At 38.9% G+C, this 18,646-nt stretch overlaps 1 protein-coding gene across 1 annotated transcript in view; it reads left to right on the top strand.

Moving 5' to 3' along the window:
• Positions 1–12,126, top strand: part of LOC136883160 (uncharacterized) — a 117,129-nt gene extending 105,003 nt beyond the window's left edge. The window contains exons 11-12 of the mRNA XM_068229616.1: positions 10,799–10,936; positions 11,714–12,126. Coding sequence (XP_068085717.1) covers positions 10,799–10,918 — 120 coding nt within the window. The 3' untranslated portion in view covers positions 10,919–10,936; positions 11,714–12,126. The remainder of the gene's footprint in view (positions 1–10,798; positions 10,937–11,713) is intronic.
• Positions 12,127–18,646: the final 6,520 nt, after the last annotated feature.

The raw sequence follows: 18,646 nt of genomic DNA, 5'->3' as shown, positions 1-18,646 counted from the left end.
GTTCTGACATTGCTAGGAATCCGCCAACATTTTAGTATGCAACCTGGGTGTTGCAAGCTTTCGGTTAAAACAGAATAGTGAGTGATCAACCGCGCGTATTATCACGGGACCTGTTTTATATTATTGAGAAATTCCACACTATTGTTCATGACACAAGAAACAGAACAATACAGAAATATAACACACAAAAAATCCCTTTGAAATATTAAATTTTTCATTAACTTATCTCACCTCGGAATTTCTTTAGTGTGTGTTATGGTCGTAATTGTACGACACGAGCCTAACATTTACCTGATTTTGAAATAAGAAAATAATAGGAAACCAATACGACATGACCTTAACATTTGCCTGATTTGGAAATAAGGAACTAATGGGAAACAAATAACGAGTAAGCGAATGATGAGATTCGAACCTATATCCCAAATACGAACTTATAGCCGTATGTCTCACTCGGTGTATTATTATTATTATTATTATTATTATTATTATTATTATTATTATTATTATTATTATTAAGAATCAATCTGAAGATAAGTGGTAAAGTATTCACATCAAGGTAACAAGATCGTAGGTTCAAATCCGGCAGTCACAATCGGATCTTGAGGGGCGGGAGAAAGCTCATTCGGCATTCCATGTCGTACGATATTACTACGCGAAAGATCTCTGGTGATATATTTCGTGTTCATTCATGCACAGGATCACTAATAACTTCTTCCTCACTAACACTGCTGAAATCAGAGCCTAAAACATCAAATATGCTTTGAATTTCGCTATTACTGAGCATTTTGCACGAGCAAGCAACTTCCTTCTCAGCCATCTTGTCAACAACAGAATACTATACAGATTTCTCTATCGACATTTTAATCAATTCTCTTTGCCAAAGAAGCATACCAAAGCACTCTGGTGACACTTTGAGACACCAAGAACAGATTTCAATTAGAAATGTTTCCGGGAAAAGCCAACAGATGTCACAAATGTCTCCAATATGCGACCTTGCATCCCGGCGTACCAGTCCGCTTGTGGAGTCCTGGCCCAGTCACTCAAGTGCATACCAGTCCGCTTACGGGTGCATTGGGGTTAATAGCGTGGTTTTTTTACAGGTATGTTATAGTGCAAAATTTATATTGAACTTGTGTGTTTGACAGACTGAAAAGCTTTTAAGTTAACATTTTACTTCCCACGTGTGGTGCGGTTGTAGCACGCTCGTTCAAGGTGACCACTTAACTTGATGTTTGCCAGAAGCAACATGCTGTTGTACAGTTGCTGTGTTGTGTTGGAAACATTCACAAGAGATCATAACAAGTGTTTGAAGATGACTCTGTCGACCGCAGTGCAGTAAGTCACTAGCCACAATAAGTAATAATAATAATCGTATGGCCTCAGCTACCATGTGCACACATTTCAATTTGACGCCATCTGGCTGTCTGCTCATCAATTTCGACGTTTCATTTTACTCTAAGCCCACTAGATGGCAGACCGAGTAAACCGAAACTCTCTTGGGCATCTATGGCTGAGATTTAATTAATTTTGTCGGGTAAACACCAAATGTGTCACCAAAGATCTTTTACATGCCGGCATCGTACGACATGGAGTGTCGAATGGACTTTTTTCCTCCTTTCAAAAATCAGACTACCTCTGCCGGGTTTGAACCCGCTATCTTTGGGATCCGGAGGCCGACACTCTACCACTGATCCACAGATATTGTTGAACATCGATAGGCATGTTAAGATTCAAGATTCACCTTTCATTGGCAGACAGCACACCATACAAACATCTGGCAATTTTTTTGGTGCTTGTTTTATGTCATGCTGACTCAGAGAGGTGTGGTGGCAACAATGGGATTGGACTGGGCTTGAACTGGGAAGGAAGCAACTTTGGCCTTCCAAGATACAATCCCAACATTTGCCTCATGTGAAAATGGCAAGCGACAGACAACCATATTCAGGGCTACTGATAGTAGTCTTCGAACCCACCATCTCCCAAATGCAAGCAAAGCTGCATGTCCTGAACTGCGCAGCTAACATGCTCAGTAGATCTGACTAGGCAGCCTGTTAATAACTTGCATTTTCTCATGTGTACCAACTTGTTAAGTTCTCTGCAGTCTGTTGACACCTGTTTCTCGCAACACCCACTGGCGCAGCAGATTCATGACCTTCTGGCCAGGTTAAGTAATGCTGGCACCGGAATCACTTTTGTATGGCTTCCAAGTCACGTTGGGATTGCGGGAAATGAACTTGCGGATGAAGTTGCAAAGGAAGCGGTACTTTTGCCTGCAAGACCTGTGATTGTACCTGCTAAAGATATTTGTTCCCAGCTACGTCGAACCATCTTGGCGTCCTGGGAATCGGGAGTGGCTAGCAATCTGAACTCCCAACAGACTGAGAGCAATTAAGAAGACAACTACCGTGTGGCAGTCCTCTTTCCGGCCTTCATGCAAAGAGGCCATAATATTGTGTAGGCTGAGGATAGGTCATGGATGATCTACGCACACTTATCTCGTAGAGAGTGAAGACCCCACAGTGTGTTCTTGTGCTGCCGACTTCACTGTGGCCCACATCCTTACAGGATGCTCTGATCTCTCTGGCCTAAGACGGAGCCTCGGCCTGCAGGGCACACTTGAACGCATATTAGCCAATGACGCAACTACTACTGATCTTGTCATCCGCTTTATGTGTGATAGTGGATTAATCAAGGGTATGTAAATTGCAAGTGTTGTGTTACTCAGGGAACGCACATTCCCCGTTGATTCGTTAGTGATTTTTTGGCTTAATTCAATACTTTTTTGTTTTATTTTCTACTTCAATTTGAAATTCCTTTGTTGAATAAATAATTTTGTTTTATTTTAAATTTCTTTTCCACTTAATTTGTTCAGAGAGGATGATTACCTAGTTGTACCTCCTCTTAAAACAAAAATCACCAACACCACTTGTAGATAGCAAAACAATGTGTAACTGTGAGCAGAACGTCATGCCAACTAGGACTGGGAGAAGCAAGAGTGTGCTAATACAGTGGAAACTCGATTCTCCGTTTCTGGAGGGACCACGGAAAAAAACCGTACAACATGGGAAAACGGAAAATCTGGGAATGAATTAAAACCATCAACAATTTGGCTAAACATAACAAAAATAAAATATGTATATTTATAATCCTACAGACACTCCTAAACCAAACTAAACTACAGCCCCAATGGGCCTTTGCCTGCTAAGCAACCTCTGCTTAGCCTGCAGATTACGAGGTGATGCATGGTCAGTGTGACGAATCCTCTTGGCCATTATTCTGGCTCTCTTGACCGCGGTCGCCATCTCACCATTAAACAGATCCTCAATTAAATGTAATCACGTAGGCTGAAAGGACCTGGAACCAGCCCTTATATCCAAGTAAAAATGCCTGACCTGGCCAGGAATCGAACCCGGGCCCTCCGGATGAGAGGCAGGCAAGTTGGACTGCAGGACTGGCTTCAAATATTAATTACCGGTATGCGAGCTAAAAATCTCAATACTTCATATTATTTTTTACCGGGGTAACTTCGTCAGTTTTCTGTGTTTTCCATGAAAAAGTCTTTCAGTTTAGCAACTTAAATCGGCCAAACTCTCCCAAAAATCTAATAACACCAAGCCAAACAAAAAGCGATCACAAGTAGTTTTTAATTCTCTATTTTAATAAAATAATGCACATTAGATACAAAAGCGCCCAACATGTCGGCAAAATCCCTTCTTTTCTTAATCTTCCGTTGTAATTTGGTCACAGGTATACTGTTTGTAGTCAGTTTCTGGAAATCGTGTACCGCGTAAGTTAGGCCTACATCGACATTTACAGGTTATGTTGAACTCGAGAATATGGTTTCGAATGTATCAATTCTGAAAAGTTCGCGAATGCATTTTATTCATTTCTGCCCGTCACTAATCCCAATCAAATAGAAGAAAAAATATCACAACTTCAGAAATTATGGTTATTTGTGATATCTCAGCTGGAAAGCACACTCGCTGCATGGGAGTGGGAAATGATACGAACTTTATGAAACGTGCGCAAATAAAATGACTGCGGTTTTTATGACATTATAACACAAAAACATAAAATTCCCAGTCTTATATTAGGACCAAAACAGTAATAGGCAATCCCAAGACCTCCCATGGCTTTATGTATGTAAGGTACAACATCCATTCTGGTCTCGAAAACATAATCGTATACGTTAATATTAAAATACTAGCTTTGTGGTAAGAAGGAGCAGTTTTGGTTCCTGCCCGAAAGCCCAGTGACTATACAGTGACCTGAGGTAAGTGCCGAAAACCTGTTCGGCGATACAATCGAAAAAAGTAAAATTATAAACATCCTACCCTGGGCATAATGTGGACGTTTTAAAACTACGAACATTTGACGAAACTTGTTCAGTCTTCAAGTAGAGCTGTTGAAATGCACTCTGTCTCCTTCCATTTGTTGTGGCCACTCTCTGCTTTATGATTTCCGAAGATTCTCTAAACAATACCACCCGAATGAGATGCTAAGATGGTCCCTTATGGAAGTTCACTGCCGATCGTTTTTCCGGTACAGTACTTGCTCTAATTATCGGAATGATGGGCCGTTAACGCGAAGATCTATAAGTATGCCGTAGAAGTCCTTTCATGAGATACAGTTTCTTGAAAAACACTTGATCGAGGATTTAGCGTTGATGGAACTGAAATTTCTGGACGGTTGATCCGGGAAATTGTTTCTTCGAGGAACGGATAATGCGGGATTTTTACAATGCGATTTAATTAGGATGCTCGCGGGACCACCTAATTTGAACAAATAATCCGGGAAAACTTTTTTGCCGGGAACGGATAATCGAGGTTCCACTGTACTGGAACAGCTGCGGTTCAAAGAGGTTTGCTGTGGCTGGATTCCGAGGATGTTGACGGCTGTCCATATAAGAAAAGAGAGACTGTGTTCAACACTAATCAGTGACCGGGCGAGTTGGCCATGCGCGTAGAGGCGCGTGGCTGTGAGCTTGCATCCGGCAGATAGTAGGTTCGAATCCCACTATCGGCAGCCCTGAAGATGGTTTTCCGTGGTTTCCCATTTTCACACCAGGCAAATGCTGGGGCTGTACCTTAATTAAGGCCACGGCTGCTTCCTTCCAACTCCTAGGCCTTCCCTATCCCATCATCGCCATAAGACCTATCTGTGTCGGTGTGACGTAAAGCCCCTAGCACAAAAAAAAAAACTAATCAGTGAAAAATCGAAGGGGTTCGACATTCGAAAAATGAAGATAACAGCCAAGGAAAGACAAAAGGCATGAAATTAAAGACTCCCTAGGCCTCGATACCCAATAATTTTGGGGTCGGAGAAGGACAAGAGTTCACCAAGGGCGGTTGGATAAAATAGATGAAAGTGAGGATCCTGGCACAAGTGGAAACAATGCCAGGACTCGTCTAAGGGCCCTGTGGTCGCCAACCCACGCTCCCAAGTTAAAAGCCCATGGATCCTTGAACCAGAGACAAAGAGGTGATCAGTGGAGTAACACGATGTGAATTTGACCCAAAAGAAAGTACAGTAAAACCTCATTAAGACATTTCTGCAGGGGACAAGGAAAAAAGGTGTTAACTCTTTCGCTGCGCTATTTTTAAACAAAACACAGAATAGAAAAATGTAATTTTTTTCGTATTTTCCAAATGAACTGAAATTTAATTTTTGTTAAAGGTTAATGATATTCAACACCATTGCACCATTTTTAACTCAACTTTGGCAAACTAGCAGTGACATTTGACCTTGAAACACACATTACTGTGATACATCTCCGAACATGGAACTGGACACATTGCAGGCTGCCCTGGGTAATTCTTACAAAAAAATACTGTCTGTTTTCTCTTGCACAGTCCCTTTCCTTTCTCTGAACATTTTGCTGGTAATATGGAACAAACAACACAATTAGGTTTGTGGCTTTTGTGCTGCTGCTCCCTAAGAAAGTGCGTCTCCGTCAGGCGCGCTTGAAGTATGTAATTAGAAGGTCTTCCTCGTTTCGGCGGCGGACTGCGCTGATACTCTCGTAGAAGTCCGATTATGACAGAATTTCTGAAGTCAGGAGCACTAATTGCCCTTTTTTGAAGCTTATTGTACAATATTCTTCCTCTCATTAGTGAAGTTTCAATGCCATCACTAATATCCCGCTCGTCCGAAACAAAATGAAGATCTTCCTCGTTGGCACTTTCTTCCGAACAATCACTATGCACATCATCACTTGTTTTATTGTCCAAATTTACTGAACAGACTGAATCAGAATCGGCCACTAAAAGATTGAAGATTTCGTCACTGTCATTACTAATGTTTTTCGCTCGCTCATAGCTGCTGAGTGAAGCCTGCTATCGGCCAGACAGCTGACAGGAATGTTGGCAGGCGGGTGAAAGATAACTAGTAAACATAGGTCCAGTATTCACGGCATGGTTTTCAAACAATGCTTAGTACATAGTCAATACATGACTATAGATGTTTGTATCATTAAATGCGCCTTTATTAAAGAAGCGCATGGAAAATATAGCAGGAAAGTACCAAGTCGACAAAAGTCGACTTCCGCAGCGAAAGAGTTAAGCAAGAAAACACATTATTGAATACACGAATAAAAACTATCCAACAGTGATATGGAAACACTAGGTATGATTTTTTCCGACATAATGGAATTTAATACAGATGTTGATTCCCATAGGGAATTTAAAATATTTGTCCCGAATGAGTAAATTTATAATACCAATATAATGGTCCATTATTGGACATTATAAATTTTCCAGCTAACTCATTCTTGGTTGCCTGCGTTTCGCCCTCGTGTGCTAAGTTAGGCTCATCAGTTGGGACTTAGCACACCACCCAAGACGCAAGGCTAGTGCATACCGTGGAGGCCACTGCATAGGCTACTTGAAGCCACCAGCAGTGCCAATGCACTATGAGAACTATGTCTCATTTCCAAAAATTGATGCCTGCCTGGCCATCAGATAATACAGATGTTGATTCCCATAGGGAATTTAAAATATTCTTCCCGAATGAGTAAATTTATAATATATAATATAATATAATAGGGCGAAACGCAGGCAACCAAGAATGAGTTAGCTGGAAAATTTATAATGTCCAATAATGGACCATTATATTGGGATTATAAATTTACTCATTCGGGACAAATATTTTAAATTCCCTATGGGAATCAACATCTGTATTATCTGATGGCCAGGCAGGCATCAATTTTTGGAAATGAGACATAGTTCTCATAGTGCATTGGCATTGCTGGTGGCTTCAAGTAGCCTATGCAGTGGCCTCCACGGTATGCACTAGCCTTGCGTCTTGGGTGGTGTGCTAAGTCCCAACTGATGAGCCTAACTTAGCACACGAGGGCGAAACGCAGGCAACCAAGAATGAGTTAGCTGGAAAATTTATAATGTCCAATAATTGACCATTATATTGGTATTATAATGGAATTTTACAAACTTCATCATATAGATCCATATTGATACAGTTAAAATTAAGAAACAATGTTAGGTTTTAGTCCACCCAATCAATACACATCACTTTACAAGTGAAAACTGTTTAAAATAAAAACATATTAAACATATTTTGGAAAATGTTTCGTCTCTATTTGAGACTTCTTCAGCCATAAAATCACGTGGTAGATTACTAAACTCATTGTTCAGAAATTGAAAAAAATGGGAAAACCCAAAGCCTTTTTAAGAACTATTTGACATACGCTAAAGATATAATATGTACATTATTTACATAAAATTGTCCTCACTTCTTGCAAAAACTTTTGTTACCTTCAATGTTAAAATTTGAAATATAACTACGTATATATATATATAATATAACTGGCATGTCAAATCTCAAGTTATATAATGTATATTGTAGGGCCTCTGTGGCTTAGGCAGCAGCGCGCCGGCCTCTCACCGCTGGGTTCCGTGGTTCAAATTCCGGTCACTCCATGTGAGATTTGTGCTGGACAAAGCAGAGGCGGGACAGGTTTTTCTTCGGGTACTCCGATTTTTCCTGTCATATTTAATTCCAGCAACACTCTTCAATATAATTTCATTTCATCTGTCATTCATTAATCATTGCCCCAGAGAAGTGCGACAGGGTTTGGCAGCCGGCACAATTCCTATCCTCGCTGCTAGATGGGGGCTTCATTCATTCATTCATTCATTCATTCATTCATTCATTCATTCATTCATTCATTCATTCCCAACCCTGTCGAATAACTGGAAACAGGCTGTGGATTTTCTATGTATATATTATATCTTTAGCGTATCTCAAATAGTTTTTAAAAAGGCATTGGGTTCTTCAATTTTTTCAATTTCTGAACAATGAGTTTTGTAATCTACCACGTGGTTTTATGGCTGAAGAAGTCTCAAATAGAGACGAAACATGTCCCAAAATATGTTTAATATGTTTTTATATTAAATAGTTTTCACCTGTAAAGTTGTCCAGCTCCATGGCTAAATGGTTAGCCTGCTGGCCTTTGGTCACAGGGGTCCCGGGTTCGATTCCTGGCAGGGTCGGGAATTTTAACCATCATTGGTTAATTTCGCTGGTACGGGGGCTGGGTGTATGTGTTTTCTTCATCATCATTTCACCCTCATCACGACGCGCAGGTCGCCTACGGGAGTCAAATCAAAAAGACCTGCATCTGGTGAGCCGAAAATGTTCTCGGACACTCCCGGCACTAAAAGCCATACACCATTTCATTACTTGTAAAATGATGTGTGTTGATTGGGTGGACCATAAACCTAACATTGTTTCTTAATAATGGAATTTTACTCGTATATCCGCGGGTACAGCAAAACTGAGCATTTCTGAGTCTAGTGGCTTGCTCCTTGAAGATGCAATTTATCCTGTGAAGTTCAAGAATTCAAGGCCTTTCCCGTTATCATGCAACTGCGGCAGGGGCGATTACCCGAGTTGGAAATCACGTTCCTTCCACAAGAGATGACAAATAACATTTTCAGGGCTAGGAAAAATGTGATCATACTAAGCGGTAATAGCAAAAATTCATGACGTGATAAGTGAGGTATTTTTATATAGATTTAATACGATGAGAATCGGGACTTCGAATTTACGACGTGCTAAGCAGGAAAACATGTAAATGAGGAACACACTAACAAGGTTTCACTGTATATTCAAAGTCATGCCTTCAACAGGATTAGTGATGTCTATTGTTACCTGCAATTCAGGAGGACTTGTGGACATCATTGTGGGGTTCATTGAATGGACTCTGTTCAACCACATTGACTTCGACATGATGCTTTTCTGTTGCACAACAATGTTAGTCAATACAACCAACTGTACTATCCAAACTTGGGACAGAACATGGTTTACTTATTTTTACTTTTTTATTTTTGTAAATAACTGGTTCTTCAGTCTGCGAAAACTAATTTTGAAATAAATGAACCATCTATCTTTCTCAGTTTCAGATGTAATAAAAGCTGCATGCAAAAATTATCTATAAGTTTATAAAGTTTATAAACTTATTTATTTCAGAATTAGTTTCGGCAGACTGAAGAAACTAACAGTTATAAATTAACTGAGTCAAAACTGAAACGAGATGGCTTCAGATATTACCCAAAAAATGAGAACATTGTCTCGCCTGCCCTACAGCTCTGACTGGTGAACTGAAGGAAGGACCCACTTTGTGGAACGAGGTTTGAAGGTAACGACTCCTTTATACACATTGATTTAGGGTTGCCAGACCAAACTTTTACCATGCAGGTATATGTGCACTCATTCCAAGTGCCATAATGCAGCTGAAAGGGACAAAAGTTATGTAGAGAAGTGTCTATAGGTTGCAGCAGTATACTGTAATAATAACAAAGCTGTAGAATAAAAATTGGCCTTGTAAAGAAATGTGGTGCAGTAGTTTTGATCCTTCTATCACATAATAGGTAATTACCTGTCGAGTTAGCGTAGATTTGATTTCCAACTGCCACAAATTTAAGACGAGCTTGAACATCTTGAATAGAGTGCATTCACTCTCTGAAACAAAGTCAAGATGATTATTTATCTTTTAATTTAAGGAATAGACTATAATCAGCCCACAACTAAGAAGAGAAATTAATTGGAATCCAGCTTCAGCCATCATAGAAGTTGTTTCCATGATTACCCACTTCAGCTGTAGGTAACTATGTAGATAGTACCCTATATTCAGGATGTAACAAAACCTGTGGGTAAAACTTTAGGAATGAATTCCTCACCTAGGAAACAGATAAATTAAAAAATAATGAATTAATGGGCAACCTGGATAAGAGTCCATTGGCTGTGATGACATGCAGTTTGTGATTTTTATTTATGTGTGCGCAGGTCTGTGGTCACTGAGCACTGAGTTGGTTACTCCCTGCCTCAGAGGTGAAGATCATTGTGTTCATGTATGTATGTATGTATGTATGTATGTATGTGTTTTTGTATAGTGTGAGGACTGCATTTTGTGTGTTGTGTAGTGCATGATGAAGTAGGGAGAGGTTGAGACTCTGTGTTGCTGCATAGTTTATTCTTGTTGAATATCTCAGCAAGCCTGATCGATCCAATGGACGAATCACAATCAACAGCTCCATATGAGCACTGCAATGAGCTTTGGAATTGAACCCAAGCTTTTAGCATGCAATCAAGTGATTGGGAATTCTATACCACCATCTCTCCTGTCCTGCCAGCCAACATTAAAGTAAAAGATAGCCAGCGGCCAATTGATCTTAAGTTCCTGCCCAAAGCAAATTTAACTGTTTTCTGCATATCTTGTTGATTTGCTGTGATGACAAGAGTACTGTTTTATCTCTATAATCACTTGATATATTTCTTCCAGGGCCGGTTATTCAGCGAGATGGAAGTGTTTCGTCCTCCGGATGAAAGTTGTAAAAGCTGTCTTTGTGTCAAAGGAAATGTCATTTGTCAAGACACCTGCTCCATATCTCCACTTGACTAGATTGCAGGATGAACCATAGTATGTATGATGTTAGTACACATGTAGAGGATGTATCATAATGAATAGCGCAAATTGAAACAGCTCTAAGTACACAATACTAGAAGCAAAGAAGTCTTAGCAAACATGGATCTGTAAACGAGCCATTTGCAAGATAATTTAGAATTGGTGACTTGATTGTGTGTAAACATCATCCTAGTTGGGAAAAAGGTACCAAAAATACAACATTTAAAAAAGTTATTAGATACTTTGATATAAGTGCAGCTGTTTTTAATGAACAAGAAAACAGTCTTACTTCTTTTAACTATGAGTAAGTACACTGTACAGTAAATGTAACATGTAACTGTAACATACTAAGTAAGACTGCTTTCTTGTTCATTAAGAACAACTGCACTTCTACTAAAGTATCTGATAACTTTTCTGAATGTTGTATTGGTACCTTTCCCTAACTATGATAACTTCTACACACAATCAAGTCAGTGGTGGCTGATAACCACAAATTCTAAATTATCTCTCGAACGGCTCGTTTGTGGACTCATGTTTACTAAAACTTTTTTGCTTCTAGTATCATGTACTTACATCTGTCTCAGTCTGTGCTATTAATTATGATACAGCCTGTATATTATGACTTCTCTTAGATCTAGTTTAGGCAGTCCATTCTTTTTGATGTAGAATATATTGTTATATGAAAAATACCTTTCTCTATTTTATAACATCTTTTATTTCAGATGTTTTGTTTGTGTTACAAAACATGTTTGTGTGACTGGAAAGATTTTTGATGGTAGTATTTTGTTTCAGCCATTGAAACATGTTGAACCTGAAGACGGATCCTACCTGATCTCAGTACAATGAAGAAGCATTTATCTCATTTTTAAGAAGAAGCCAGATTTGCCAAAAGCTTCTGATTCCTCGTTCGTTCATTTTCTTAAATAATTCCATTTCAGTTTTTTTTTGTCTTCAAGGAATAAGTACAAGTTTTTACTGTAAAGAGTTTTGTAATATTTAAGGCTATATATAGGTGTGTATCACAGGCTGAAAATAAGGAGCTGGTATAAAAGTAATGCTTCCAGTCTTATAGGATTTATGTACAAAATCTTCCCTACAGTTTCTTTACATTCTGTGGAAGATCCTGTGCAGGCTGTAGTAGTGTATACAGAAGAGTTTGGTGCTGATTGTATCCAAAGATTTATTCATTATACAAAGTAGTTGAAATATAACATGAAATGAACTGATTTTTTTTAGAAAATACTTTACTACAAACTTACCTGTTTACATACACTATGTGATCAAAAATATTTAGATACTTCTTTGAAACTGTCTTGTAAGTATTCTTTGGATATATGGCTCAGCATTGGGTATTGTTCCACCTTAAATGTTTTGTGTAGTATTACCAGAGGACCAACTCCCTTTTATGAAAAGCAGCCCCACTTCTGCTGGTTACACAGTGTATTTTTAATATAGTTGCCCTTATTGTAGAGCTGTGGTGTAGACCAGAGGTGCTCAGCTGGGCGCCCGTTGAGGCTAGCCCAGAGCGGCTGGGCTGGTCTGATTTAAATGCAGCCAGCTTACGTAGCAAGCATACATCACAGTGAAGCGAAAGAGCGAACATATTTTACAGGGAAGGGAGCAGTGACGTCCAATTGTGACTACGAAGCTCTCCTTCACTACACAGCGAAATGCTGATAGGGTTACAGTTTTTTTAACGCTATAATCGCAAGAAAACTGATCTTTTCAAGATGTTCTGGTTTGATTTATACTGTGCTTGATATAAACAGTCAGTTTCATTTTTCTTATATTTATACATTCAAAGAAAATTGACACGTTATAATTTTTGTGTTACACTTTACAAAGATACAGGGTTTAAGTGTACAAGCTACAATTTATAATTCCCTGGATGGGAATGACATTATTTTTATTTTAAAAAGTAAAATTCCTGTTATTCTTTCATCATCATCATCATCATCATCATCATCATCATCATCATCGTTGTCGTCGACCATTTCCAGTTGCACAGTGTTTTAGTATAAATAGTATTTAAAACTTATCAGGCCTCTTGACGATAATAGCTAGCCTCTAAATGGCGAGGCAGTTTCATGATGAGTGAAGTCATAGATATTTACTATCCAAGATTAAAGTACAACAACAATACAGTATTCCTTTAAATAAATAACCTGACTGATCTTATTTCTTGTATGCATGATCAGATTATTGGCGAGTTTATCAGATAATTTAAACCGGAGCAACCGCAAGCCACAGCTTATCCACCTTAACTCCGTATTATATTAGAGATATTTCTAAAAACACCTGTTAAAGTATCATCATAATTTTCCAACTCCAGTTGAAAATTGTAATTCATCAAGTACAGTACTAAAATATTTCAGGTTGTAGGCCTAACTCTTTATTGTATCCAGTCAAAATACATAAAGTGCAGTAACTTATTCCTTATGATGTAAATGGAAAAGACTTGGATTTCTGCCCTATTTCTTTAATTATTTTCTGCCTCTATTTCAAATTTCGTTATTGCCGCAGTAATCAAGAGTGAGTGGGAGAACTTTGCCCGACCTTCACGGCCTGTGACATAATCACATCACTGTGGCAGAACAACATATCTCATCGCCTGCCTGGCTGCATGCTTACCTGCCCACTTCCAGTACTGGGCGCCCATGGGATGAAATGCCCAGCACGAGCACTGGTGTAGACTGAGCATTTTCAAAGAAATGAAGCGTTTTGAAATGTCATCACAGAATTAAGCATAACATTAAAAGCAGTTGTTTCGTTATTGGTTGTCAGATGATGTCGTGAATAAGAATGGCAGAGAAAGTGATGGGGACGTTGAATAATTGGCAGTCGACCCAGTCACTCGAACACTACATTATTTAACATAAATGTAGCTGCTGAAAGTTATGTCCTTTACCAGAAGATTATGCATTGTGATCCACTTGTCTGTGCTGTGACCTTCAGAACGGCTTTGTGTTTCAATATTACACAATAACTTCACAAACGTATTGCCACACCGTATAGCACACAACTCAATGCGTAGCTCTTGCATTATTCAATGGACGAGTTTAAGTTTAAACATTCCTGTCTAGCCGTAACGTTAATGTTTTCATGACGGCACATTTCAGAAAAAAAGTAAATAGAAGAGACACTGATAGGAGAAAACTTTTACATAACCATGGCAGGATGCAAATTTTTATCTTTCCCCAAACCTCCATTTCAAAACCTGCTGTGCTGTTTGGGTCATGTAGCTATGATCTTGCATTCGGGATATAGTGGATTCGAACCCCACTGATGGCAGCCCTGAAGATGTTTTTTCGTGGTTTCCCGTTTACACACCAGGCAAATGCTGGGGCTATCCATACCCGAGTTAAGGCCACGGTTGCTTCCTTCCCACTTCTAGCCGTCTGCTATCCCATCGTTACCATAAGACCTATCTGTGTTGATGTGACATAGAGCAGATTGAAGGGGAAGAAAAATGTGAGGGGCATAATTTCAAATTAACAAAAGGTCTACTGCTTACGACAAATTAGCCTACACAGACTATTGAATGCAGTGTTAAGGAATCATAAGATGTGGGGGCATTATTTTTGTACAGCTCTTATTACACTATATAATTTTCACAAATATTTCTTATGTCTTCCACTAATTTACAGAATACTGCATAAGCTGTACATATTTTGAGGCTGAATTTTTATGGGGAAAACATTTTAGTTACATGGAAAATAATACATTTATAGATCTTCCATTACTATTTTTATAGAAATCCGTGTGTTTGGATTGTTCTAGTTTGATGCTACATTTCTCTCTTTTTCATCTGCAACATTTGGTTGTAGTTTATTTTTTGTATACCATTGTTGTTTGTTGCTGCTCTTGCCTAGTCAGCAACCAGTTGTACTGGGTGTCCACAGTTAAACTGACGGTATTCAGTGCGGCACAGCATGGACTGTAATGATCGTGGAAGTCTGAAATTAGGCATAGATATCAAGGATAATTTAATTAAAAACAACCTAATTCAATACTTTCCGGAACAAAAAAATATTATTTCCAAGTCTTGCCACCCAGCGAAAATATAGTGCTGTATTCCATAACTCTGATGGCAGTTCCTTGGTGATGCATATCGATTCTTTTTTTTCCTGCGAGAATCATTCAGTAATGACCGCATCATCTCGAGACATTTTCCAGATACATGGCCTTAAAATCCTCCGACCTAAATCCATGTTACTTCTGGTTGTGGGAATATTTGAAGGATCATGTCTAGCAGGTCTCTGCCTGATCTAAAGGCTAACATAAGACATGTCGTCCTGATTTCACCCAATATGCTGCGGGCAACTGTCGACCATGCCATGTTATGGATGAAACATGTTGTGCTGGGTTGGAAGGTCATATTGAACATTTTTTGTGACAAGAAATCCTAATGAAAACATCCCAGAACCACCGTTATCATGTATTTGATCTTAACTGCGTTTTTATCTGCGGTCCTACCACTGCTTACAACGCCATATAATCACCTGGTAGCAAGACTTGGAACTAATCATTTTTATACCATAATTCACAATCGCATAGCTTTATTTATGACATTTTAGACTTGTGCGATCATTGCAGCCCATGCTGTGCCATGCTGAACAGCGTCAATTTAATTGTGGATCTCTGGTGTCTGGGTTTACAGGATATATGGGTAGTTATTTACATTTCAAAGGACTACTGTTACTGCTGCTGCTGCTGCTACTACTAATACATGGTAACACCATCCCTCAGACCAGGGAGATTTGATTCCATGAAGGAGATGTTTGGAGAAGGTGAGGGGATTGGCAGCCATGGCTCATACTAGGAACTATCCCAGCATTTGCCTTAGTGCAGGAGAATGAAGATCCATTCTCAGGACAACCAATGATGCGGACCAACACCTCTCTGTCTCCCAAATGCACAGGTGTAGAGCCATGCTAGAGCCATGACCACTGATCCTTACAAGGGCCAAAAGTGAGATTTTAACATAGACACACATTCCTCGACAATGGGTACATATTTCAAGATGCTTTTAGTGTTTGGGTGGAACATGTATATCCCTTACGATTATGTTTAATGTCTCAGTAGACAGGCAAAAGATGAGGCTATCTGTTCAAAAAAATGAAAATCCGAAACGTAGTTTTCATGAAATAGCGCTTCAAATTAAGGCAAATTGATCCTAAATATGTGATGTCACATGCATACTCTGTTATAAGATGGTGCTGTGTTGACTCGCGCACTCAGTTGGAGGTTAACTGATGTCTTGAATACAGCATTGTCAGCTGTATAGAATAATAAATTTGATAATGGAAAAGAAAGATTTGATTAGGATTCGGCAAAAAAGTGCAAAAGTAAGAGTTGAAATGAGAAAAGTGAATAATGAAGGAATAAAAGAAAAAGAGCGTAATAGGCATTACTATGAGAAATTGACACAGTGAAAATAATTATTTAATAAGTAAGTCTAGGAAACCCTCAAGACCCTGTGGCTGTTACAATAGTGACAGCCCACCGCCCATTTTTTCGTTTGAGTTGAGCTGGAGTTTCAAATTGAATACGTGAGATGCTTTTGCCCGTGTAATGTATAATGTTTTTATTTCATACTATGTTGAATTTATTTATTTTTATTTAAGCAATAATAATAATTTCTTTCACATTTTGTGACTGTCAGGAAACAGGATTTCATTATTTTGTGAAGGTGGGAGTGAATGGAGAAGTGAAAACTGTCTTCATGTTTTCTTCTCTGACCTTGTCTATTTTTCTTTCTGTTGCTTCCTCTTTTAGTTCGCGTGCTCTTATCCTAGCTCCTACTTGTCAATCATTTCATTAGCTTTAGAAAACTGGGCCTGGATAAGGCTTCATTTTTTTGTTTCTTTTAAATCATAGGGCATTACAAGCATTTGGTAACACTTTCTCAGTGTTGCTTTGAGTCATACTATTAAAATATGAAATTCTCATGACAAAAAATATGGCTTCTGATTGAGATAGCTAAGTAAAATTTAGGAAACTCAATCGTCAAAAATCACCCGTGTTTCGCCCCAGTGCGGCATGGGCTCATCAGTTGGATACCGCACCTTCCCAAGACACTAGCTGGCCAGCACGCCGGTAGCAACACCACTACAAGCTATACATGTGCTGACGTACTAGGGGAGAATTGCATCTCCACTTGCTATATATGCCCTCCCGGACTAGCATGACCAAAAATATGGCTTCCGGTTGAGATAGGTGAATAAAATTCTCATGTTTTAATTCAGTCTGACGAGATTTGAGTTGCAGTTGGTAAGCCGGGAATCCAACCCAAGGACTGAAGGTCAAAGCGCTGATCACTTAGCCAAGGAGCCAGACAGTTAATTCACAGAGGGTTCCGACTGAGAGCTGAAAGACCTAGTAGCCAGTGGCACAGGAGCAGTGCATCACTTCATCAAAATAATATCAAATTTTAAAAATAGTTTGCTAATAAAATTCAGAGCACAAAATGAATTTACTTTTCTGTTATATTTATAAGATCATCACTGTAATTAATGTTATTCTGCTGGGCAAGACAAATAAAACAGCAGTTATATTGTCCTTTCATTCAACACTTGCAGGGCACTGTTTCCTTTCTGTGATCATGCACAACTGAATTTTTTCCCTGACGGGTTTGCAAAGTGGGGAGGAAGGTGGTCAGAAACACTAGCTTGAGAAAGCACGGCTGGGAACATTTTAAACTGTACTCCTACTGTTCAGGATTAGAGAAAGCTACACACAGAGCTCGGAGTAATTTATTGTAGGAATTAATTCAGATTGTACTCATTCATAGATGACAATAATTTGACTGAAACAATTGAAAAGTGTGTACAGATTCTGAAAATTATCATCATAATTCCAATGATTACATCATAGGCAGAATGAATATTTCAAAGCTTAAACAAATAAAATATTTCTTAGAAATTCAAGCCTTCAAGAAAGTTGCAAAAGCTGAAGTGAAGGGTGGATTTCTTGTACAAAAATGTGCATGAATTTGGTTGTAAACTTACATTACAAAGATCAGTATTGCTATAGTGTATTAATTGTTCAAACAGAACACTGTATCGTACTATATCTATGAAGAAACAATAACTTAGCCGGGCTGAGTGGCTCAGACACCTGAGACGCTGACCTTCTGACCCCCAACTTGACAGGTTCAATCCTGGCTCAGTCCGGTGGTATTTGAAGGTGCTCAAATACATCAGCTTCATGTCGAAAGATTTATTGGCATGTAAAAGAATTCCTGTGGGACTAAATTCCAGCAACTCGGCATCTCCGACAACCATAACAAACTAGTTAGTGGGACGTAAGGCCAATAACATTAAAATTATTAAACAATAACGTATGTTTTCTATGAAACAATAATGTCTCTTTGGTACTGGGAATTTAGGAAAATAATAATAATAATAATAATAATAATAAAAATTTTGTGAACTGAGCGAGTTGGCCATGCGGTTAAAGGCGCGCAACTCTGAGCTTGCATTCGGGAGATAGTGCGTTCTATCCCCATCATTGGCAGCCCTGAAGATACTTTTCAGTGGTTTTTCAGGCAGATGCTGGGGCTGTATCTTAATTAAAGCCACAACCACTTCCTTTCCACACTTAGTCCATTTTCGCCATAAGACCTATCTGTGTCAGTGCAGCGTAAAGCAACTTGTAAAAAGCAATTTTGTGCATAACCAAGATGTTTTACGACCACCACACATCACTGCTAACAATTTATAA

The sequence above is a fragment of the Anabrus simplex genome, chromosome 11 (assembly GCF_040414725.1).
Source record: "Anabrus simplex isolate iqAnaSimp1 chromosome 11, ASM4041472v1, whole genome shotgun sequence".
Classification (NCBI taxonomy): Eukaryota; Metazoa; Arthropoda; class Insecta; order Orthoptera; family Tettigoniidae; genus Anabrus; species Anabrus simplex.
This window is presented reverse-complemented; position numbering and strand designations above follow the sequence as displayed.